Below are 26,566 nucleotides of genomic sequence, written 5' to 3' on the forward strand. Positions count from 1 at the left end.
AAAAGAACATTTTCCTATCTTCCCTTCTTCTTTTCTCACACAGAGGAAATAACACTTTCCTGAATTTGCTTGTGACAGATGTTTGCAATGAATAATGGGCTTTCCCTCAAAAATATTTTGTCTACACAATATAGTAATTTAATTTAGTAAATTAATTGACCAATTAAAATGTATATAATTATCTAAATATTTCTATACCCAAATGACAACCCTCAAGCAGGAAAGCTATCAAGACTAATGGCAAGCACACTGGAGGCTCACTTTAAAAAAATGTTAAGTTTAGGGCTGTAATTTTTTTAACTGTAATCCACTTCACGATTTCTTTTTAAGTGTAGCAATATAGAAATATTCTAAAATTCTTGTTATTTTATGGTGCAGCTCACTATCTTTATCAAGCTACTTGTCAAGTTGCTCATTGTAAAAAAGGAACATATCAATAGTCTCCAAATCGAGCTGGGAGGATAAATATGATAGCTCTTCAAAAGAAAGATATCAAAAATGACATAACATTTAAAAAGGAATACAAATGATACAGACAGGCAACCTCTCCCATCTTTCTGTGCTTTAGTGATCTGAGCTATACAGTACATTCAACAAAATCCTGCAATGGGATTTTTCTGGGCTCCTTTCTTTACTTTTTTTTTTTCTTAACTTGTTCTTTTGTTAATACAATATTTAACTTTTGATATTATTATGTATCACATTGGCTTTTTGTTAAAACTTCCAGGACTAAGTGGTTCAGAAATTTGACAGGATAAAAATAAAAAAGTACTGAAAATAAAAAGCCTAGCATAAGAAGAGAAACACACAAAAGCATGCATTGCAAAAGAATGTATTGCAAAAATTATTGCAAAAATACATTACAAAAGAATAAAAAAAACACTACAGCTTTGAGAGTGTGTATAAATATATTAATAAACATAGGGAGTTATACAGATGTATAACATCCAGAGGTTTTTGGTGCTCCATCACTGCAGGTTTTTAAGAAGAGCTTGGACAGCCATTTGTCTGGAATGGTTTAGGCCTCTTGCTTGAGCAGGGGGGTTGACTAGAAGACCTTCAAGGCCCCTTTCATCTCTGTTATTCTGTTACTCTGTTAGTTTTTCTGCTACCATAGTTATTCTGATATTCGAACCAGAGAAGGACAGTGTGGTTGAAGTAATCTATTAGGTAGCACAGCGGTGCAGATATAACAAATGAAGATCAAATATGAATAGAGTTATCCTTGGTTGAAGAAACTGAACTGTATCTGAGATATTCTGGGACTTAGGAAGTTGCATATCAGTGGAGTAAATACTTGCCTGTGACCACAAATGAATGAAGACTTTGGGTATTTTTCCATATTCCTATCTTTCACTTATAACATCAGAGACATGACACCTACATTTTTTCCAGATTTTCTATACATTAGACCATTTAAGGTAACTTGTCCAAAAATTGTTGCCCTAAGGTTATGGAAAGGAGAATTTTAGCAATATGTTGATTACATACATCTATATAAAGCTGTCTAAAAATAGAAAAGCAAGAATAGAGTCCCAGACATTCAGATCTTAATGTTTTCCTTCATGCTATCAGAGGTTTCACTCTCAATACATGCAACTAAGGTCTACTAGTAGTATTTCTATATTAGAAAAGACATATCTGAGACTGAAATAGTATAATAGCCCTACAAAGCAACCCAACACGGTGATATTCAAGTTCCTGGTGGGAGGAAAAAGTTATGTGGTCCGGTGTTGTTATCTGAGTACAAGACAGAAATAAAATGTGAAAGGGAGAAAGTTTTATCTTAAGGAAATGAGAAGGTAATTACAAGCAGTTGTTTCACTGTTGATGTGTTATACAAACAATAGCAGAGAATATAGAGCAAGGTTTCTCTACTTGGCAACTTTAAGATGTATGGACTTCAACTTCCAGAATTCCTCAGCTAATATATTGTCTAGAGCAGGGGTCCTCAAACTTGGCAACTTTAAGACTTGTGGACTTCAACTCCCAGAATTCCTCAGCCAGCATAGCTGAAGCCCATAAGTCTTAAAGTTGCCAAGTTTGCAGACCTCTGGGCTAGAGGATTCTGGGAGTTGAAGTCTATGTATTTTAAAGTTGCCAAGGTTGAGAAACGCTAATATAGACACTGGATACAAGAAAAGATGCTTAACCTTCACATAAAAAAGGAATGGGAAAAAAAAAACTGAGCCTGGTTTCCCACCATTTCAATCTTGTCCATTCTGCATGGACAGATACATTCAGTTAATGGGACATTGAATAATGCCAATTACTCAGGACTATCTGTCATGTCTGCCCTGGGCCCTTCCCTGGAGGAGGAAGTGTCAGGAGATTATAATGAGGCTCTGGAGGTGCCTGCTGTGACTCAGAGCATAGGGCAGGGAGTGGACGCTGAAGCAGAACCAGTTCCCGTGACATTTTTCAGGCTATGCAGCTACCATCTATTATTCATAGCTACTGAGCATCAGTGATGCCAAGAGAAGGAACAGAAGAATGAGCTGCAGGGAAGAGTCAGATTGCAGAGTCAAGATTCCTTGGGAAAGCCAGCTTCCTTACGAGTCAGAATAAGGACAAGGACCAGCTGGGCCACAGGACTTTATGGGTAGGATCAGAGGCAGCAATGTTCTTTCAGCTCATCCCACAACCTTATTTTGAAGCCTGAGATTATGGACTGTTTACCTGCATGGTTCAAGCTCCACCTGGATCACAAGCATTCCTGGAGCGTGGCCCTTTTTCCATTAAGTACTTAATTGGTTTTGGAGTCTATGGATTGATTTGAATGGTCTAGTTCAGGGGTGTCAAACTGTTGGCCCGTGAGCCAAATGCATCACCCGCTGGCCACGCCCACGCCCAATTCAGCAAAGGGGGGAAAGTCATGATACAAGACCGTGAGGATGCGAGTTTGACACTCCTGGTCTAGTTGTAGCTTCTTGATAGGAGTTGTTCAGTGGCTTTTATCAACTAGTCCGGTGGTGGCTAACCTTTCTCAGCTCCCATGCCGATAATTGCGCTCACGCTCGCTTGCGCACATTTGTATACCAACACCCAGAAGGCAATGCATGCTGCCCCCCACACTCCTTGTGCATGCGCATACAACCCCCCTCTCGCGCTGCACATCTTTGCGCATGCATGCATGATTCCCCCTCATGCACCATGCATCTTTCGAAATGCATGCACAATTCCCTCATGGACCATGCATCTGCGCATGCACCTGTGATTTCCCCCTCATGCGCCATGCATCTTTGCACATGCGTGCATGATTCCCCCTCGCATGCTGCACATCCCTGTGCATGCATGCGAGACTCCTGCGCACCCTCCTTCACCCCCTGTGCATGCGCGCCAGATACCTGGCTGTTGGGCGGCAGGGCATGCACGCATGTGCAGTGAGGCTCTTCCAGGTGACCTCTTGCGTGCTGTGGGAAATGGCTCTGCCTGCCACTTCTGGCACGTGTGGCATAAGTTTGCCAACACGGGACTAGTTGCTTCCCCTTGGCCCTCCCCGCATGCCTTGCCTCTGATAGACAGAATATCTTCTCATTAGATAGTGTAGAAATGCATTTGTTTTTCCTAGAGGCCTTAAAGATTAAAAGTAAAAGCATTCAAATTACTTTGCAATTTGGTATTCCATTTGTATTAGCTACAATGTACATGACTTTGAGTTTTAATCTGTTTTATTGTTTCCTGAGCCTGGATGAGTTCTCACTCTTTGATTTAGTACAAATTTAGGAGTTTGAGACTGCGTAGCAAATGTAGAGCTACCTTACATGGGCTAAATATATACAGACATAGGTAGAGAAATACAGAGAACTCTAAATATTTCATGTCTCCAGTTGTTGTCCGTGTTTAGATACAGATACATAATTTTACAGATTTGGTGGTCTTACTCATGGCTCCTCAGGAGTTATACTTTCTCAAATGTTCTAGTCATAAGTGAGGAGTTACTGTTTGTTATAGTAACAAATGACCTAGTAATGAAGATGCCTTTGTCTAATGCATCACCCATAAAACCTAGGAGAGCTGAACACTGAACATGTAAGCTCCTTTCCACAGAAATATTTTTTTAAAAAATATGAAAACAGCTAAACATAGGTTAGGTGGGGACAGAAAATAATTCAAATATTAAGTGTATTCATTTTAAAAGATCAAGAAATGTAGACATGTTGCCAAGTGGACATCCTCCTTCTTTCCATGCATTGGATGACATGCATGTTAAAAAGAAGAGGGACATCAATCAGTTATGCTCTCATCATGACTTTTTTATTCTCTCCATGGACATCCCTGTTTGATATATTACTACTTGTCTTTTTGGAAACAAGCTTCTACAAACCCCTGAATTTATTTTCTGATGTTGGATCAGGAGAACTTGGCCAGTGGCTGTAATGTGTTGGCTCTTTTTTCTATCCGTTGTAAAACTAGCAGTGTATGACACATGGAGGAAAAATGCTTGGCTTATTCATACCAGAATATATAAATTTAAAGTGATGGAATAGCTCTGGTTGTACAAAAGGGGAAAAAGAACTGAACCTCTATAAATTGTTGTTTCCCAGGATTCAAATTCTTGGGCCCATCCTTTGTTTGAAGTGCTAAATTCTGCTTTACAAGAAAAAAAAACAATTACAATCTGGTGCATTTTGGAATAATGGCATGGAATTTTCTTAGAAGTCAGCACTGAACATTAATTTATGACTATTTTTCAAACTCCACTGAAGTAAGAATGTAATAGCTTTTGCTTGATTTACTTTCTATAACCTGCCACTCACAACCAGGGGCCGACAAGACGGCAGGCAGACAATATTCCAGTCACAAGGCTGAATTCCTTAGGACGGTGAAAAGGACTATTCAGGGAGAAGAGAATTTCCCCCTCCCTTTTATAATGAAAAAGCATCAACAAAACATCTGTTTAAAAAAACCACACAGGCAAAAGAAATCTGTCTTAATCAAAGAAGAGGGGGAAAAAACAGTGTAATGGTTTTCAGTGGAATGACATGGTATGCTAATCCAGTGTTTCTTAAAAGTGTAGTCCTAGGACCCTGGAAGCTCCCTCTCAGTGTTCCTCAAAATCAGATTTATTTACCAGTTTATGAAGAAAAAGTATACAGTTAAAATCCCATCAAACTAATGAGAGAAGCAGCAGCGAATAGGGCAATTCTAATTTTCCCTGTGGTAAATATCAATAATCCATACAAACAAAGCTCCTTAGGGGGTCCTTCATATCTTTTAATATGGGTAGTCCTCAACGTGACCAGAATGGAGCCCAAAATTTCTGTTGCCAAGCGAGTTAGTTGTTAAGTGAGTTGTGCTCCATTTTGTGATCTTTCTTGCCACAACTCCTAAGCAAAACACTGCAGTTGTTAAGTTAGCTGTTAAGCAAATCTGGCTTCCTCACTGACTTTGTTTGTAGAAAAAGGTAGAAAAAGGCAATCACTTGACCCCAGGATACCGCAACTCTCATAAACATGAGTTGGTTGCCAAACATCTGAATTTTGATCACATGACCCTGGGGATGCTACAATGGTCATGTGAAAAACAGTCATAAGTTGCTTTTTTCAGTGCCGTTATAACTTCGAATGATCACTAAGCTGTTGTAAGTTGAGGACTACCTGCAGTGGGAAAGATTCCTGGGAGATTTAACAAATTCTGTCGTAAGAATCCAATTGCTCAAGCAGCTCTGCAATTTAAAATGCTAGCAAAAATAACATAGAGGCTTAGAGGTCTTCTTACAATGCTTAAATGACCTTCTCCCTTTGGGGTGGCCTTCTCTGTGGCTGCCCCCCAGCCCTTTGGAACAGCCCCTCCCAGATCAGGAGGTCCCTATCTCGTTAGCCTTTTGGAAGGCTGCAAAGACCCGGCTCTTCACCTGGACTAGGATGAGCGTAAAAGCCAGTACATATAGAATTGATGCTATCTGGGAGGGGGGGGATGCAAGGTTTTATTTTGCACAATGTGGGCCCGCTCTCTTACCTTTATGTTTTAATTGACAGTTGTTCTGAGCTACCCAGGATTGATTAATGGTCCTAGAGATCTCATAAAGATACAAATACATTTTATATTAAATGAATTAATTAAATGAACCTTTGCTAGACCAATACTTGAATACAGCTCTGCTGTCTGGAATCCACACTGTATATCGGACATTAATACAATTGACCATGTCCAGAAGTATTTCACAAGAAGAGTACTACACTCCTCTGTTTGCAACAGGATACCTTATTCCACCTGGCTTGAGATTATGAATTTGGACAACCTAGAATTACGCTGCTTACGGTTTGATTTAAGCACAGTTTATAAAATAATCTGCTTTAATGTACTACCAATCAATGACTTTTTCACCTTCAGCTGCAACAACACAAGAGAACACAATAGATATAAACTTTAATCTACACCACCCCAAACTTGATTGCAGAAAGTACGACTTCAGCAACAGAGTACCTGGAACACACTACCAGACTTTGTTGTCACATCCCCAAACCCACACTCCTTTTCCCTCAAACTAATCACTATTGACCTCACCCGCTTCCTAAGAGGTCTGTAAGGGGCGTACATAAGCACACAATCATGCCTACCATCCCTGACCTATTGTCCCCAATTATTCATACCCATTTCCTGTATTTATACTTATGTTTATTATCTTGTAAGCTACTGACAAAGAAATAATTTTAAAAAAGAATTAAATGAATGGTTGTAAGTCAAACACTAAATGTAGTCTGTTTCTTCTATGGAAGACAAATTTTGCTTCCTGATATGTAATAAGATTGATACTTTCAAGTTCCCTCAGTACACTTTGCTAATCCTTACAGAGAATAAAAACACAATTTCTCTGTTGTTAAAATGTATTTAAACTTGACCTACTTCATGAAGAGTGGGAAGAGCTTTCTACTTACTGTTCTCACCATTCTTCATGAAGCACTATTTTGTACAGGTTAAGGAGTACATTATAATCTGGTCCCATATTGTATTTCTATAGCTTTTATGCACATGAGATCACAAATCAAATACATTTTTGTAACCTTACATTTCATGAAAACTGTGAAAATGAAGGAATCAGCTACAGATCAACTTTTTCTACTATTTTATATCTTTTTCAATTCTAATCCCTTTTATTATTTTTCTATTCCTAATGCCTTTTTCAGATGTATGATTATGAGTCAATTTCTTATCTCTCAAGTGACATATCATCCTTCTGATACGTTCCCAAGAATTTACTTTGTTTAGTCAAAATTAAGTTGCATGGAAATAAGAGAGAGGGAGAGAGAAAGAGAGAGAGAGAGAGAGAGAAAGAAAGAAAGAAAGAAAGAAAGAAAGAAAGAAAGAAAGAAAGAAAGAAAGAAAGAAAGAAAGAAAGAAAGAAAGAAAGAAAGAAAGAAAGAAAGAAAGATCTCCTAATAGTGCAAGTCATAAACGGTTTCTGTCCTGGATTTTTCTTTCTGTTTTTTATTTGCAACTTTAACCTCTGAATTGAACTGATTCTCTGGAGTGAATTAGAATTTCATGCTATGAAAATCTGCATACATTCAATTAATTATTTCTGCTGAATTCTGTGAAATATTTTAAAATATTGCAATTGTTTCTAGAAGTTGTTTAACTTAGGTGATGGAACTTTTCACCATATTTATCTAAAGGGTCTGATAGTATTAAGTTCCTAAAATAAGATGACCCTCTGTGTGTGTGTGTGTGTGTGTGTGTGTGTGTGTGTGTGTGTGTATTTAAGTGGGAGGCAATGATCTAATAATCTTTAACCCAGAGCTATCTTAGAAGAGACACATTTTTAGCAGAGATCTTTAACTATTCTTATCTCTAACATAGGTGAAACTTCTCAACAATTGATGTCAAAGTTAATAGGGCTTTTTTTTCCATTCCTCCAGAAATCCTTCAGTAGCAGAAATATTTCCATTGAATTTATGATGCTCAAAACAGAATGTGTATAACAAGACATATAGAGCTTAAAAGAAGGTCACACTTGTTCAAGTGTTCTTTGCCTTTATTAATATTGTCAGTACAAACAAATACATTTAAGGAATTTGACTATCAAAATGTCTAAACAAAGGTTACCTCTGGTTTTTTATGGGGTTAATAATAATATAATGGTTAAAACACATTGTACAGATCAAATTATTTTGACAGCGCACCTTGCTGGAGTAAAATTTTATTAATTAATAAACAATGATTTTAACCCCTCAAATAAAATTTAAATTAATTTTTAAAGGGGTGTATGGGTGTGGGCGTGTGTATTTATGTATAATTGGATTTCAGCCCCTGAAAGCTAATGTTTCATTGAGATATTTCAATTTTTTAAAAATGTATTATATAAAAAGCAGACAAGTACTAATTTGCAATTTTTAAACAAATGTTTGCTCATTTTTATGGTTAATAAATTTAGCAAATGAATTCTTCGGAAACTATAAAATTGAGAGACTATTTATACATATGAGTTTCTTTTTTACTTTCATACATATAAATCTACTTAATTAAATTCCATAGATGCAGAACATTCTTTCACCAAAGTTCTACTAGTATTTAAAAAAAATGAAAAAGGAGTCTGGTACTATCTTCTGTAGCTAACAAATTTTATTGAAAGACATAAGCATTCATGAGCTTTTTAAATAAAATTAATAAATCCAGACTCTTCCTCATTTTTAGTACTGTAGTCTAATAATTGCTCTTCTCCAATGATGTCATAGATGTTCAAAACATATTTTTTTAAAAAATACAATGTTAGCAAAGTTATTTAGCCTATATTTAAAACTTAACAATGAACATGTTGCTACCTATCTAGTTTTATTATGCTATTTAAAACTACCCTCTGTGTGTGTGTCTTTTGTTAATACTTGTGCTTCTATATTTTATAGTGAATTCCTTTCTCAGGCTCCTAAGTGTGATAAATCCTAAATCCTACATATATAGTGGGGAGAATCTTTTCTGATTGGGACAATTCTTTAATTGTTTGTTGTAAGATATTTAATGATCATTTGCAACATAAATTCAAAATATGCCATCAGCCCCCTTGTTACATATACCTTCTCTACGCTTGCACTATGTTCATTCTATCAATTTTTAAGCAAACAAAGTATTATCATAATTGGTGACAAATGAAATGTGCTATATGGTTGTTTTAAACAGCGATGCTGTACTTTGCCCCAAAGGCAGTACATAAATATTGCAATAAATAAATAAATTCTAAGAGCAATACAGACACATTAAAATGTTTACAGCCTCAGCAGACTTGCAATCTAAGTAACATTACTTATGTAATAAAGATGAAAGGAAATTTGCTATACATCATAAATATAGGAAAGCTACAAACTGAAAGCACAAACTTGCATACACTAGTGTATACTTAAAGGTAAACAGGAAAATGTTAGGTACCCTCCATATATATTTATCTGCAATCAGAGTTTCTAGCCACAAAACAGTTAATAAATCATGGGCTTAAATATGCCATGAAACTAGTGTTTTAAAACAATGTAATTGCCAACAGTAATTTAATTCTTAAAACTCTTGAGCTCATTCTGAAAAAAAGTACTTTAAAAACTTGCAGGCTCTTAGGGAAGAATTCAAACTGTGAAAATTAAGCTTTGATTTACATCTTAGATTAATAATCTGAACAGAATTCTGGGCCAATTCTGCCTCTCTAGCAACACGTACAGTTTCACATCAGGAGTGGGATTCTACCATTTCGCACCTATTTGCTAGAACCGGTTGTTAACATTCTAAGCAATTCGGAGAACCAGTTGTTAGAAGAAATTACTGGCCTAATCCTGTAAGGAAGGCAGGAAGGAAACATTCTGGTGTTGCTTACAGAAACAGCCTCTCCGTTAACCCTTATTACATTCTTGGCAGGACTAGACTTCCTGTCTCAGGAACTTCTCTGGAGCTTTTTCCCCCTCCTTTGCTGGTACTTTGCTTGTGTGGAGTGACCATTCAAAGTTACAATGGCACTGAAAAAAGTGACTTATGACCATTTTTCACACTTATGATTGTTGCAGCATCCCCTCAGTCATGAGAGGCCAGGCGAGGAGATGCATGCCTCAATGTGAGTGATATTGAGTTGGCCACGCCCAGCCAATAACATGACCACTAAGCCATGCCTACCCAGTCACATGACCACCAAGCCATGCCCACAGAACCGGTTGTTAAAAAATTTGAATCCCACCTCTGTTTCACATCCACAATGAATATTCCACACACGTTGTCAATGTGGGATCTCCATGAATTATTATAGGGATTTCGTTTCTATACAGAGGAGGGCATCAGGCTGTTGTTAATCTGGTTATTTCCAGTTTGCAACATGTCAAAGTGTACTTCATTCAGATGGAATTTTATGCAGCCACACGGGATGGACACAATATTTGTTTATGGCTAAATTATACCTCTAGAACCCTGCGGCCTAGCCTCAGAGGACCTGATGGAATCAAGTATGGACCAATTTTGAAGCCAGTGCTCACAAGACTCCTTACTTCCAACATTTATTTTTCCTGCTGGTTTTCTAGCTGGGAGCAAAATAAATTCTGGAGACAACTGCAATACAATTGAGAGGGCACCTTGGCTCCCCACTGCCATACATGCAATGAGATGGTTATATGTTAATGGATAGTTTTCAGTTTTGACTTATAGCCTTTTCAATATTTTCTATCACTCAAGGTCCCCTTAATTAAGTGTTGCAATGGGACCTCTTGGTGGGACTCTGGAACAGCCTTCCATCTGAGATCTAAGGTATCCCTATACATAGGGATACAGCACCTGCAGGCCAGACAAGGAACAATGGATAGAAAATGAACAAAGAGAGATTCAACCTGGAAATAAGGAGAAATTTTCTGACAGTGAGAACAATCAACCAATGGAACAGAGGTTGCCTTCAGAAGTTGTGGGAGCTTCAGCACTTGAGATCTTCAAGAAGAGATTGGACTGCCATTTGTCAAAAATGGTATAGGATCTCCTGCTTGGATGGGGGGGGGGTTGGACTAGATCAGCGGTCGCCAACTGGTTGGCCACGGCCTAATGGTGGGCCATGAGAAAATTTTGGTGGGCCACAGAGAAATCTCACCCTCAAAACACCCTCCCAAAGCAATTAATCCAGACTGCGCAGAAACATAAGGCTGCGTCGCCCACATGGCCCGCGGGAACCCTCCCTACCCACTCACTCCTTACCCAGCAAACTTGCCTGCTAAATTGTTATTTTTCCTTTTTCTGACCATCATCTGTTCTGCTGTGCCGGGAGATTTAGATTAGCTAGGAAGCAGGAAATGGTTGGATTTCTTGCTTTCTAGCGAGTCTTTAGGTTTTTGGCTCAGCACAGCCAAACCTCCCTTAGGACTGAAGGTTTGCTTGCAAGCAAATTCAGAGCAGACTCACAGCAAGCAAATTTGAGAGACTGAGCTAGCCAATGGCAGATAGATAGATCACTAAATGATTCTGTGAGCAACTCAATCTGCCTGCTTTGCCTGATTTTGAGTAAAAGTTGCTCTTTTTATAAAAAAAATCAATATTTACGTGCATGGTGTGTTGTGAGGTAATTTTATGAGTTTGCTTGCAAGCAAATTTTATGTGACAGACTGAGCTAGCCAATGGCAGATAGATAGATCTCTGAATAAATCTGTGATTTTGTGAGCAACTGAATCTGCTTGCCTGCTTTGCCTGATTTTGGGTAAAAGTTGCTCTTTTTTATAAAAAAAATCAATATTTATATAAATATTTATAATATTTACATACAAGCCATGCCCAGCCAGTCACATGACCACTAAGCCACACCCAAAAATTAGGCCACACCCGCAGAACCAGTTAGTGGTCCCTGGGATCTAAAAGTATGAGTTTGGTGGTCCCTGAGGTCCAAAAAGTTGGCGACCCCTGGACTAGATGACCTACAAGGTCCCTTCCAACTCTGATTATCCGTTATCTGTTATTTTCTCATATATATTCCCGGAGGGCTATGATCTGGCTCTTCCCCCAACAATGGACTAGGATGGTGGTTAAATTATGATTGATCTGGCCCCTGCAGGAAAAGTACTTTTGTTTTTAACTATGTTTTTAATTATTATTGTGAGCTGCCTACAGTCATTACATGATATGTAGACCTGTCCTATATATAAACAAATCAGTAAAATAATGGGACTCAGGTAACAGACTATTGAAAGTTTCATTTAAGAAAAAGTAAAGAGAAGTTTACGATTTGTCATTTATTTGCTTAGTTATTTGGCTTCTATGTTGCTCAACTATCATTTATTTATTTGGTTTCTTACTATGGCTTCTATGCCACTTCAATTCCCAAAGACCCTGAGTGACTTATATCCACCAATAACATAGAATTAAAACATAATGCTCTTCAAAATATACCACCAAGCATCTACCACATATATCCCCCCTCACCCCCTAAAAAAAGAGCAGGCCTTTTTTTTTTCTCCGTCTCCAATTTGGGTAGCACCAAGTATGTAGTAAATCTAACCTGCATTTTTATTCCTCTAAAAACTCTATTAAGCCCCTATAGGAGATTAAAATAGTGTCTGAATTTCAGAACCCTCGGATTCTTCAGATCAATCACATAAAAAGACATTGGCAGATGCATGAAATATGGTTGTACTAAACTATTATTTAAAAGTAAATAACAAATTATTACATAAATGCTTACAGTGAAACAGATGCAAACCAAAACTTACATTATCCGAGATCTGAATATAAGAGTTTTTAAAATTGAGAACCTTCAATTACATTTTTATTTTGTTTAAAAAGACAAGAAAAGAAGTCTTCAGGCAAACTTCTATAGGAAGATAGCTCCCTAGCAGAAGATAATCGAGAAATTTCCTGGAATACTACCGTAGAACTGGGATAAATGATAAGCAGAGCTTCAGGATATAAACAGTATTAAAGACAGTATTAAATAGATTATCTCATATATTACAGACCAGGAGGATTCATTAATTTTTACTGCTCTCATGAAGAGAAAAGCTGGTGCTATATTAAAAGTATTCAAATATATAGATTTGACATTAGATGAATATTCACATTGCAACTTGTAGAGTTGTAATTGCAGGAATATTCTTATCTTGGATGGAAAACCTCAGATAAAGAATGTTTCCAAGCAAATACAACTCAGGCAAACAAAGTCACTCATCTAAAGGAGGATTAGAGAGAGGAAGTAAACATATGTTAGACTTTAACTAGAGATAATTAATTGTGTTGGTTGCTATGCTAAACAGTAAAGAAAGTTAAGCAGAAACCAAAGTTAACCAATGATTGAGGATAACTAAAAATGTGTATAAATGCAAGACTAGACTCCAATAAAGTTCATCATGATTCAGTTGTTCATGATCAAACAACTCGACTGCCTCGTCATTACAACAGCAACTTCTGCTTCTGCCTACCTTAAAGTAGGGTCTATGAAGGTTCTCAGTCACCCAGGTCATGGTTTTTTCAAAGGCAACTGGACTTTCTTGAATTTCTTTGAAACCCTCCCTCAACAGAGGGGGAAGGGAACAATATCATTTATCTCCTGTTTACAATAAGCCCTTTCAGCACTCCCAAGACAATTCCACACCAATTAACTAACCCCCCCAAGTGACCCTCAGGGTCTTAATGACTGGCTGACTGCAAAAGTATAAATCCTTTCTATTTCCCACCCATTAGTTCAGGGGTGGGCAAACTTTTTGGCTCGGGGGCCTCATCGACTTTTAAAATTTGACAGACGGGCCGCCACCTGGTGTCGAAATGCCTGTCTTTACAAGTCAAAATCAAATGAATGCAATCATTCAATCATTCACATCAAACTTTAATTCTGTACCAATCTTCAGTGGGCCGGATTAAAAAGACCAACGGGCCAGATGTGGCCCCCGGGCCATAGTTTGCCCACCCCTGCATTAGTTAGTACTGGTTAAAAAAAAATGAACCGTTTTCAAGGGAAATCAAGAAGGTCTCTTTGCCATTTTAAAGCAACTTTGAGACTAGTTTTTAACAACCCCAAATTAAAGTGAAATCATTATGAATTTTAGGGGGGGGGAAAGCAACAGGAAACAGGGAAATTTTCAACAGAAAAGGGCGTGGAGAAGGGGTGTCAAACTCACATCGTCCCGGTGGCGTCATGTGATGTATCAGGACTCCCCCCTCCCCTTTGCTAAACTGGGTGTGGGCGTGGCACGGAGGAAAAGATTAAGAAGCCTGAAGTTTGGCTGCTTTGAGAAAATCATAATTAATATTAATTCAGTTTTCCAGGTTCAGACAACTGCCAGGCTGCAGTGATAAAAAGATGATAATGAAACCTTCTGAATCTGTAAACTCTCTAGATTTCACTGAGACCAAGACCATTTTGCAAACAGGAGCCTTGGGGAAGACTAGGTTCCTTTTGATAATAATAAACCTTGATTTATCTTGATGCCAGCATACTTCATCAAGCTGTAGGCCCCATTAATATCTCAAAGGAGAACTGCATGGAAATTTATCGTTTTAAAAAAGTCTCACGTACTCTAGGAAATCTGCAGACAAAGCAATCAAAGTTATATTGTTAGGACTCGTACACATTCATCTGGCTGCACGTTATTTCACAAGAGGGACAGGCAACTTGGTGGTCCAGCAAATGTTTTCAGATTTCAGTTCTCATAACCGCAGCATCTACAACATCAAGGGATTGTAGGTCTTATATCACTTCAGCAGTAGATTGCCAGGACTTTAAAAATGCATCAGGATGGGGACCTCCACGGAGAAGGAGAGGAGTGCAAAGATGGGAAAAACATATTGTCAGAGAAACATCTTTAATTTAAAGAATAAGCCACAAAATTCCCCCATGAAATTTTGAAAACAAGTGGCAATAGTGGTTTTTTTAAAAAATAAATTCTTAAATACTTTAGTAAATATTGCATACACCTTGATCTTCTCTCTCTCTCTCTCTCTCTCTCTCTCTCTCTCTCTGTGTGTGTGTGTGTGTGTGTGTGTATCTGTGTGTGTCTGTCTCTATCTATCTATCTATCTATCTATCTATCTATCTATCTATCTATCTATCTATCTATCTATCTCTTTATTCTGAATTAATGAATGTCTTGGTAATCTTTTGACTTTCCATTGTTTCTCAAAATATTTCTTAACCAAGCTTCATTTATTTAAAACAAAAAACAAAAAACACATATTTTCAGGCTCCCAGAAAACGATACTTTTTAAAACTCTTTCAGAAACTAAGTGTTATTAATGCAGGTTGGACAGTTCAAGGCAGTGCTAGGGCAAATAGCAAGAATTACTTTGTTGTTACTGCAGATAAACGTTATTAACTCACTTTTATGCTTTCCAGCCCCAAGAAATTTTGGGAAGACATTATGTGAAGGGGTTGTAACTGCCACACAGAAGGATGATTCTCTGAAAATTAAAAGCACCAGATTGCATAGGGCAGGGGCATCAAACTCAAGGCCCATGGGCCAAATTCGGCCCACGGGTGCTTAGATCTGGCCCATGGGGCCATCCTGGAAACAGTGAAGGACCAGCCCGTGATGCCTCTGCCAGCAAAAACAGAGCACAGCCCAAGCTCCGTTTTCAGCTGTGATGGCCTCCTGCAAACCCCTGCCGAAAACAGAGCAGCCAAAAACAGAGATTGGGAGCTTGTTTTTGCTGGCAGAACTCTCGGGCTGCCACAGGCACCCCTGCCATGAGTGATGTCGACCTGGCCATGCCCTCCCTGGCCACGCCCACCCAGCCCCCTCATGTCGAACACATTCCTCGACCCTCAGTGAAAGAGCTTGATATCCCTGGCATAGGGAAAAAGAAGCTGGCAAAAAAAAAAAAAATTGTGGTCAAACATGGACCAGATCCTACCAAGGAATGCGGAGAAACCACACCACTCCTATCACCACCCTCACCGAATCCAATGCACCTGTATGACATTGCCCACCCGTTGGGCAATACCTTGAAATGCTTGCACAGGTGGTCCTCAATTACGCCCACAACTGAGCCCCAAATTGCCATTGCTAAGCAAGATAGCTGTTGAGTTGTGCTCTGTTTTATGACCTTTCTTGCCACCATTGTTAAGTGAATCACTGCAGTTACTAAATTAGTAACACAGTTAAGTGAATCTGGCTTTTCTGTTGACTTTGCTTGTCAGATGGTCAAAAAAAATGAGATCACATGATCCCGGGATACCACAACTGTCACAAACACATGCCAGTTGCCAAGTGTCTGAATTTTGATCATGTGACCATGGAGGTGGTGGGATTCAATTTTGTTTTTACTACTGGTTCTGGGGGCGTGGCATGGCTTGGTGAGCATGGCAGGGGAAGGATACTGCAAAATCCCATTCCCTCCCCACCCCACTGACCTGCTTTCCAGCTCTGTTCTCCTGTGCAGGGCAACAAAAGAAGACCCAGCCAATCAGCTGGGACTCGGGAGGCGGGGAATAGATGGGGGGGCAGTCAGAGGTGGTATTTGCTGGTTCTCCAAGCTACTCAAAATTTCCACTACCGGTTCTCCAGAACTGGTCAGAACCTGCTGAATACCACCTCTGGTTAGCAATATTGATACAAACATGTATACGGTTTTTTTTTTAATTCTTCTGCAAAATCCAAATAAGCAGCTCATGATTTGTATGCTTTTTGGTACATGGTTTGTCTTGGGAAATTATACTTGTCCCAAGACTCATGTATTAAAAGTCAATTATAAATAAAGTATATAAAGTCAATTAAGTATTAAATGTAATTAGAAGTCTTTTGTTCTCCCAAAAGCTGTATTTACACTGCAACTGTATGTTGTCATGGATTCATATTTTCATCCATACATCTATTTTATATACATGATAAAACAATTATTTTTATGGTCATAATGGTAACAGCGCTAAGGAGGTCCTGGCTGACGTTATGCAGAATTGGGAGGGCTGAAGAAGAATCATTAGGGACAGTGAAAGGAGCAAGGAAAAGTCAATAGAAAGATATGAAGAACAAAACAGAAATGGGCAAAATGCACAGAAATTCAGGAATGTGGATGTGGATATGGATGGCAAAAGCAAACAAGTGGATTATAGAATGAAAGAACGAACAAATGAAGTAACTAACTAACATAATTTTATTACAGTTGTAGACCAGAGACCAGAACAAATAAAAACACTCACTTAAAAACACTTAAAAATTGTAGAATAAAATAATAAATCACAGATAAAATCTATGATATAATCCACTCTGTCAATTATACATGGTCTAGCTAAGGCAGAGGTCTCCAAACATGGCAACTTTTAAGACTTGTGAACTTCAACTCCCAGAATTCTCAGAGTCGAAGTCCACAAGTCTTAAAGTTGCCAAGTTTGGGGACCCCTAACTAAGGGGACACGGTGGCTCACATGGTAAGACACTGGGCCTGTGCACTGCTGAGGTCGACAGCTTGGTAGCTCGGTTCCTGTGAGCAAGTAAAACCATGGAGAGACAAGAATATCTACTGGCATTCAGGCAGACAAGAATATCTACTGGCATTCAGGTAAGGATAACACTGCCCAAAAAAATTCCTTTCACAGAGGCAGGCAGCCACCTCAGTGATCCCTGGCTAACACGTGCCATACGCTAAAGAAATAAACATGGTCTAACTATACGAAAATCAAAATCCATAAACTGTGTGGTTAGTTAGAACACATCAACCTGTAATTCTCACTTGAGACATGCACACCTAAACTAAATTATCCTCCCTCCCTCCCTCCGGACTCATTACAAGAGGGCAAAGTCCTTATTTCTAGCAAAGTTGAAAGAAAAGGTCAACCAAGAGAATCAGAAAGGTGAATGGACTCAGCAATAGATGCACTGTTGTAAATCATGAAGGCTCAAGCTGAGGATAAAACATGGTCACTAAGTGTTGATACCAACCTCCTGGAATATAATTAATGACAAAAATGTGGAAACCCTGATTAGAAGATACTCAAGTCTTTTGATTATTATCTCAGCAGCAGTACCTAATGGTAGACTATAAAGCAATTTCACCTAGCCTCATAGTAATCGTTCCCAAATTTTACAGAGAAGATAAAAAGTTGCAACAGAAACTTAATTTCCCCATCATCATGCTTTCCATATTAAACCATGCAGAAAAAGGCAGGAGAAAGACTGAAAACTGGAAAAGAGCACAACAATTCTGCGTACTGAAAGACTGAGTGGAGAAAAATAACTTCCCAGGTGTTAAAACCATGGTGAATACAGGATGCAGGCCTTGGACGAGGGAATCTGCATGCATGTGTTACTTTAATATAAACACACACACGCATTCAAACAGTTTACTCTTCACACTGCAGTAGGTTGTGTGTGTCAGTCATTACTTCTGGGTGAAATAACTGACGAAGGGGTCAGTCCACCTGAAAATTGCTCTCTAAAGACTAACTGAAACAGATGGGCATTGATGGTGTTTTCAAGGAAATTAATCAGCTTGGACTAGCAGCAATGCCAGAAGCTCCATAGGTCCAATCGAGCCTAATGAATTCCGAGCTCTCTGTCTTAATAGCTCCTGACAAGACTAATTTACTCATGTAAGTGATTAGAGAGGGAATTATCTCTTTAATTGTTGCTTAACACTCCTCCAGGTATCACATGGAAAAGGGGAGGAAGACAGTTACATTCAATCGAGGTAAAAAGGACAGGAGATTTATGAGGGACAGAACAGAGAATGGGAAGGAAGAAAATAGATTTATTAATGTACCTGAGTTATAGGAGTTAAATTAAAAAAAAGCTAGCCTAGCTGGGTTGATCATGAGGCAAGAAAATCCAAAGTGTGTCAATGCCTCTATTAAATATGGCAAAGGTTTGCAAATGTTGAAAGCTCAATAAAGCCAAATAAAACCAATGCAGTTTGTTCTATGGAATCATTAAAACAAAACTTCTCATGTCACTATACTGATCTTTTGCACCATTTTTAGTTTGAAAAATAACTATTTGTACCAAGAAGTATGATATTTTTGCACATCTTTTTATAATGAACACATGGTTGGGAGCAAATACAACAAATTCAGGATAAATAGATTGGTAGGTAGGAGGAAGGAAGGAAGGAAGGAAGGAAGGAAGGAAGGAAGGAAGGAAGGAAGGAAGGAAGGAAGGAAGGAAGGAAGGAAGGAAGGAAGGAAAGATGGGAAGAAAGATGGAAAAAAGGATGGAAAGAAAGATGAAAAGGACCTTGGAGGTCTTCTAGTCCAACCCCTTGCTCAAGCAGGAGAACTTATACAATTCCAGATAAGCAGCCTCTTCTTAAAAGCCTCCAGTGATGTAGGACCCACAACTTCTGAAGGCAAAGCAATTGTTCTCCCTGGTAATTCTAGGTTGCTTCTCTATTTAGTATGTTCCCATCCACTGTTTCTTGTATTGCCTTCTAATGCTTTGGGAAAAAGGTTGACCCCTTCTTATTTTTGGCAACGCCATAAATATTGGAATACTATATGGCTCTCATGTCATGCCCAATCCTTCTTTTCACTAGATTAGCCATACTCAATTCCTGCAACCATTCTTCATATGTTTTAGCCTCCAAGGCCCCTAATCATCTTTGCTGCTTTTCTCGGCACTCTTTTCCAAAGTTTCGACATCTTTTTTATAATATGGTGATCAAAACTGGATGCAGTATTCCAGATGTGGTCTTTCTGAATGAGGCCCCTTGTCTGAATGAAGCGTTGCTTCATTCTGAACTAGCTTCATTTTTCCTACAGCCTCATTCTCCAATATCCGAATACATGTTAACCTATTAAGTTTAAATGTTCATGCTAAATAAAAGGTATTGAATAGTAAATTAACCAGGAAAGCAGTTGAGTCTACATTACAAGAAATGCATGGATTCATTTTAATGCATGTTGGGATAGGAAAATTTCCACCCAGTCCTTTCCTTCTTGAGAAAATAGCAAAAAAATAATCTGAAACATCACTAGAGAAGTATAGTCCCTGCTGCCACGTTATTTTTGTGCAAGGAGGGAAAACATAAATATCTATCCTGTCATCTTTATTTATTTATTTGGTGCCTTTGAGTCAATATTTACTCCTGTTAATTCATGAACAAGTCCCCGAAGTTTTCTTGGGACCAACACCCATAGTCTGGTGTTTTACTTACTACACCCAACTGACATTCTATCTTATTACTACCACCAATATTCATTGTTATTGAGAATACATGAAAAAAATGTTGGTTAAGGTACTCTTAAGCAAGAATTGCCTGTATTTATCATACCATTCAGTTTACCCTTAGCTAGCTACTATTCAGAATGCAAAGGATTCTTTAATAAATGCCTTGATGAAAATCCGGATAAATTATAACTACAGCATTTCCAGGACAGAGATTATTTAATTGGTATAATTTAGACTGGATGTATCTGTGACTTATATACGATCAATCATATAATCTGTTCTTCCTAAGTGTTATTATCAGATTAATTTGACTCTTTCAGGGTTTTCACTTAAATTTTCACTTTTTGAATATGACTACATATAACATTAACATTCCATTCATTATCTAAGGTGTTCCAAAAAATAACAAAGAGGGATTCAGCTCAACCATCAACAAGCTTCTTGGATGATGCCTGGTTATTTCATAAAAACTGGTTATTTTTAAATTTTTGCCAATCCCAAGTCTCAATTTGTCATATATTGTTCTTTGAAATGCCAGATAGAAAATATACTGTCTTGTTGGACTAAACTGAACTTGAATGTTTTTCCCTTTTCTTTGTTGTCTGCCTCCTTAACTGAGCAGTTGCTTTGCAGATTCTTTTCTATGACTTTGACAATATTTAAAGTTCTTTTTAACTTTTCTTTAATCTTTCATTAACTTTAGCCTAACACTCTCTCTTCAATTGTGGATGAATTGTATCTATTAATCTTTGGCAATGGGTTCCTCTATCTTTTTTCATTTATTTTTATTTTATTTTTGAGCTATTAAGATTTTTATTCAAATGTTAGTTTTTTTCTGCTTCCTTCCATTTTACCCCTTACTGAAATTGTTTGTAACCATCCTTTAGTATCTCCTTTTAAAAACCAAGTTCCTTCCACCTGTAGCTCCTTTGCTTATTAGCTTCTTCTGCCATGTGTGCTATGTGAAGACAGAGTCAGGGAGAGGGTGTGTGAAAAGGAGAATCAGCCCAGAATCAATACATAGCCACAAACAAGGTAACACATCCTCCCTTGACTGCCATTGTCCCTTATTTAACTCTAATCAACTGTTGACTTATTAGTTGAGAAGATTCCTGTGCATAGGCTTTTAGCAATAAATCAGTTATATTGAGCCTTCACATGTGGTCTTTTGTGCCTGACACTATGTCTCATTGCTTAAAATCCATGTGTAGGCAAATTGTCTATGAAGATTCTCATTTATACAGGTCATGGTTGTCCCAAAAATGCTTTTTCAAGAGGCCTTTCTTGTTTTTCTTTGAAGGCGTTTTATTTCTTATCTGAGAAGTTTCTTCAGAAATGCCTTCAAAGCAAAACAAGAAAGTCCAGTCGCCTCTTGCAAAAGCACCTTTGGAACATTTTAAGGTAGTATTCAATGATAATTACCTTTACTTTACCTTAAAACTAGGAAATCCAACATTAGATGGTCACTTTCTCCCAACTACCTACTAGTTTCACTTCTTCAGCTAAGTCTTTCCTTGACCAATAATATCAAATGTAGCTCATCCTCTTATGTGTTGTTCCACCATCAGCTTTTGCAGACCCTGAGAATTCTGCCAGCTGTAATCCAGAACGGTTAATAGTTAGACCCATTTGCGCATTGCAAAGAAAGATGCTTTGAACCCTGGAGAAAATATGGGCCACGTGTATTATAATTCTAATAAGATGTAAGGCTTTCTTTAAGGATCTGAGAACTGCTGGAATTTTATAAACCTGTTACTGCTTATCAGATTAACTTTAATCTTTTCATAAAAAGATCTGCCAAGTTTTATTTCAGTTTTAATGAAAATGTAGGAACAAGCAGTGATATGAAATCTCCCTGGCATGAACTCAAGAGAGAAAAGGAGAGAAAAGAGGCAGTATATAGAACAAGGTTTCTCAGCCTTGCCAAGCTGGCTGTGGAATTCTGGGAACTCAAACCAACACATCTGAATGTTGACATATTACTGGACTAGAAAAAGTCCAGGAAGGACAGCATACAATTCTTAAGAAGGCAAGGGGATTAAGACTATTCTCCTACTGAGGCTTTTATAAACACAAGTTACTCGCTAAACAAAGAGCACAACCTATCGCATTTAAACTATGCTGGTGTGTATACATAGGTCGTACAATCAATTCAAAGAGTATTACGATCCATCCAAACAAACTGACTGAAGATCAGGCTTAATGGACTGAGAGTCTAGAAACAGGCTGAGAAAAGACCCAATCAATTTCTACATTTACTAAAACTGATTACAGACAAAATAAAGAAATAGAAGCCACATCTGTTGATTAAGCTCTGACATAGTTTGGCCAAAGGCACAATTAAAAGCACACCCATCATTTTCTCCTCTCAGTCAGGTCATTAATAACAGAGGCACGATGGATTGGCGGGTTTTATTTCATAATTTTAAACATACTGCAGAGTTCTCAGCCCAAACCTTCTCTTTTGGTATGGTTGTTAAAAAGAACAAGGCTCAGAACATAACAAAGCAAAACAAATGACACAGAATTTTTATCCAGAGATGTGAGTGAATTTCCCCTCTCCCAAAATTCCTGTCTTTAGACTCCAAAAATCTTAGACTCCAAAGAGCCTGACACGTAGCTAGGCAGTGCATAGGTGAGTATACAGAAGGTTTCATCTTTATTTGCAGTCCAAGAATACTTTCAATTGCTAATTCTGAAGTTCTCCTTTAAAAAGGGTGAAAGTCTCTGCCAATAGTACCTGCAATCCTTTGGATTCAAAAATAGATTAAAGACGAATAAAAACAAAACACAGAAGTGGCACTCATAAACACACATAGTAGAAGAAGAGCCATGTTGGTCTATGTAGAATTGTGTCAAACTAATTACTTTTAATTTTAATTTTAAAGCTTAAGCTTTAATTTTGTACATAGGAGGAAATATAAAACCACTGCAAAAAGCCACAAATATTGCAATGTTTTTCCTTTTTTTAAAAAAAAACTCTGTGGATAGTCTTGTAGTCAAACTATCAACAGCAAAAATGAAAATAGAGCATGAAACAGTAAGAGAATGAGGAAAATCTAAATTGCTAATCAGAAGCTTGTTAGCACTTCCTCCCAAACTTTAAAAAAAGAATTGAATCATTGAGCCTTGATGTACAAGCACATTGGTATACAAGCACATTTTACATGTAATATTTTTCTGCATTTGGTTTAATTTTTACCTGTTTTAGGAGTTTCAAGTTAATGTGCTTTTGAAAATAGCTCCAAATAGAGAAACTGTGATATTTTAGCATGTGATTCTTTTTTATTTAGATTTATATGGGCATGGCTGTTGTCAAAGTGATTCTGAAGGGCAAACAAACTTTTAAAATAAAAATAATATAAATCATTAAGACATACAGCATAACCTCAAGAAAGAAAAAGGGCAGTTCAATAGGCATTCCTTCAAAGTGTAAATGCTAAGTTGACTTTCTATTCCTTTCCATTTCTACAATACATAATGCAAATGTAAAATTTTATCCATTAAATACAAATCTTAATATACTTACCCACGGGAGTGTCTTCATTGATCAACAAATAAGTGTCAAAGAAATAATTTATGAAGTATGGCAATCGATTGCTCAGACCTGAAAGAGTTGAGAAATATAAAAATTATATTCATAACATTGAAGCTTTGTGTGTGTGTGTGTGTGTGTGTGTGTATTTATTTATTATTTACTCACTTATTTATTTATTTATTTATTTGGTTTGTCAGTTGCTTACAAGATAATAGGTATAAGTAAAAACATATTTATGAATACATGGATACATATAAGAAAAATAAAAGAAACAATAGGACAGGGACGGTAGGCATGTTGGTGCGCTTATGCACGCCCCCTACAAACCTCTTAGGAAAGGGGTGAGGTCAATAGTAGACAGTCTAAGGTTAAAGTTTTTGGGGTTTGGGGAAGAAACCACTCTGTTGCTGAAGTCGTATTTCCTGCAAACAAGTTTGGTGTGATTAAGCTTGAGTTTGCATCTATTGTTTGCTGTGTTGTTATGGTTGAAGCTGAAGTACTCATTGACAGGTAGGACATTGCAATGTATGATTTTATATACTATACTTAGATCAGACCAAGGTTTAGTTCTAGGTTTTCTAAGTCTAGAATTTCAAGTCTGGTGGCATAAGATATTCTGCAATGAGTAGAGGAGTGGAGAACTCTTCTTGTGAAATATTTCTGGACTTTCTCAACTGTGTTAATATCAGATATGTAATGTGGGTTCCAGACTGATGAACTGTATTCGAGTATTGGTCTAGCAAATGTTTGTATGCTCTAGTTAGTAGTGTGATATTACCAGAGAAAAAGCTACATAGGATTAGGTTAACAACTCTTAATGCCTTTTTGGCTATGTAGTTACAGTGGGCTCTAGCACTTAGATCATTAGAGATGACTACTCCAAGATTCCTTACAGAGCTTGGATCATCAACAAGGTCTTGACTATTCAGCTTGTATTTTATTTTCTGATTTTTTTTGCCAATATGTAAGACAGAGCATTTATTTGTTGAGATTTGAAGTTGCCATTTGTTTGACCATTTTGATACATAGTGGAGGTCTTTTTGAAGGGTAGCAGTATTGTCTGTGGTGTTGAATAGCTTTACATCATCAGCGAAGAGAACACAGTTGCTCTTAATATGATCACAGAGGTCACTTATATAGAGTATGAAGAGAGTTGGTCCTAGAACACTGCCTTGGGGGACACCACTGTTGACAGGTACAGAATTTGATAGGACGCTCCCAATTTTGACCATTTGTTGTCTGTTTGACAGGAATGCTTCTGTCCAGTTATGCAGGTGTCTAGAGATACCGTAAGATTTTAGTTTTAGGAGTAGTTTGTCATGTACCACTGAATCAAAGGCTTTACAGAAGTCTATGTGATTGACTTCTGACACAAATAGATTGTGTCTATTGCTTTGCCCTGATCGAGTTGTGTAGTCCATATGTTTTTGCAGTGTAAGAGTTGCAGATTACAGGTTAGTTTTTTTCTGAAAACAAATTGTTTATTGGAGAGTAGGTTGTTTGTCTCTAAGTGGAGGATAATGGATTGGTTAATAATTGATTCCATGATTTTACAGATGACGCAGCATAAGGAGATTGGTCTGTAATTTTCAACTAGGCTGGGGTCTCCCTTTTTGAAGATGGGGATGACCGTGGCTTATGACCATAGTTTTGGCAAGGAGCTGGTCCTGAAAGATTTTTCAAAGATTATGCTTAGAGGTTCGGCTATAGCAGTGGACAGCTTTTTTAAGAAGTAGGCACATATTCCATCTGGTCCAATAGATAGGGATGGTTTTAGATTGCGCAGTGCTTTTTCAACAATGTCTTCTATAAAATCAATATGTATTAGATCATTGTAGTTGTCTGTGGTTCAACTAGGAACTATTGGGCTTGATCCATTGCTATTTACAAATACTGAGCCAAAGAATGTGTTAAAGAGGTTTGCTTTGATGGTGTCATCATTAGGTCCAATTGGTCCTTTCAGGGGTGGGATGGACCTTGGCATTAGGTCCTTTCGGGGGTGGGATGGACCTTGAGTCTTTTAGTTTGTTGTTTACAAAATTGTAGAAAGCTATCTATTGGACTGGACAGAATATGTGCCTACTTCTTAAAAAAGCTATCCACTGCCATAGCCGAACCTCTAGGTCCAAAAAGATAACAAGTCAACTACAATAAGGAAGATGCCCTACAGGGCATTTGTATCCATGGTGAATAAATTTTCTCCATAGAGCAGAAGTAGAGTAAGGGAAAATTAATAAATACTTTTCTCATCTGTGTTATAAAATAGACACATACCTTTCTTCATGATTATACAGATTAACTGCATTTTCCAAGAATTCAAAATGTATATTTGGGAAATATTTTACAGCAACACATTCATACTCCTGTGATAGTAGGATTAAATGAAGCTAATTCACAAACTCTTTATTTCTAATTATTTCATTTATATCCCACCTTTTTCAGGCAATGATTATCAACACAGGCATCATATAGCTTATTGCTGCTGCTATAAGAGCCGCAGTGGTGCAGTGGTTAGAATGCAGTACTGCAGGCTACTTCAGCTGACTGCCAGCTGACTGTAATTTGGCACTTCAAATCTCACTAGGCTCAAGGTTGACTTAGCCCTCCATCCTTCTGAGATCTGTTGGGGGCAATATGCTGACTCTGTAAACTGCTGAGAGAGGGCTGTAAAACACCGTGAAGCAGTATATAAGTGCTATGGCTATTGTTATATACAGATCTTTTCCTGAAGCATTTTTTTTTTAAAAAAAACTTATTTTCCTCTTGATGCATGGGAGTGGAATAGAAAATGTGTCATTCTTCCTTAGCTCATTATAAAACTTAAAAGTTATCTGTGATCCTTTTGCACCTAGACAGTCTTGATTCCACCTCAGTCTCTCTTCCTTCTAGTAACAAACTTCATTACTTTGCTAATATGAGTAAATAAACATATGTATGATTGGTTCGTTGCATTACAGCTTATTTATTCAGAGGGGGTTTACAGCAAGAAGTTACAGAAATA

The 26,566-nt window shown here is 37.7% G+C and overlaps 1 protein-coding gene across 1 annotated transcript in view; it reads right to left on the reverse strand.

The window, feature by feature from the left end:
* Positions 1-26,566, reverse strand: part of CDH23 (cadherin related 23) — a 537,909-nt gene that overhangs the window by 468,257 nt on the left and 43,086 nt on the right. The window contains exon 3 of the mRNA XM_087932328.1: positions 23,557-23,634. Within this exon, the coding sequence (XP_087788454.1) occupies positions 23,557-23,634 (78 nt within the window). The remainder of the gene's footprint in view (positions 1-23,556; positions 23,635-26,566) is intronic.

The sequence above is a fragment of the Pseudonaja textilis genome, chromosome 4 (assembly GCF_049901715.1).
Source record: "Pseudonaja textilis isolate UNSWEBS1 chromosome 4, rPseTex1.2, whole genome shotgun sequence".
Classification (NCBI taxonomy): domain Eukaryota; kingdom Metazoa; phylum Chordata; class Lepidosauria; order Squamata; family Elapidae; genus Pseudonaja; species Pseudonaja textilis.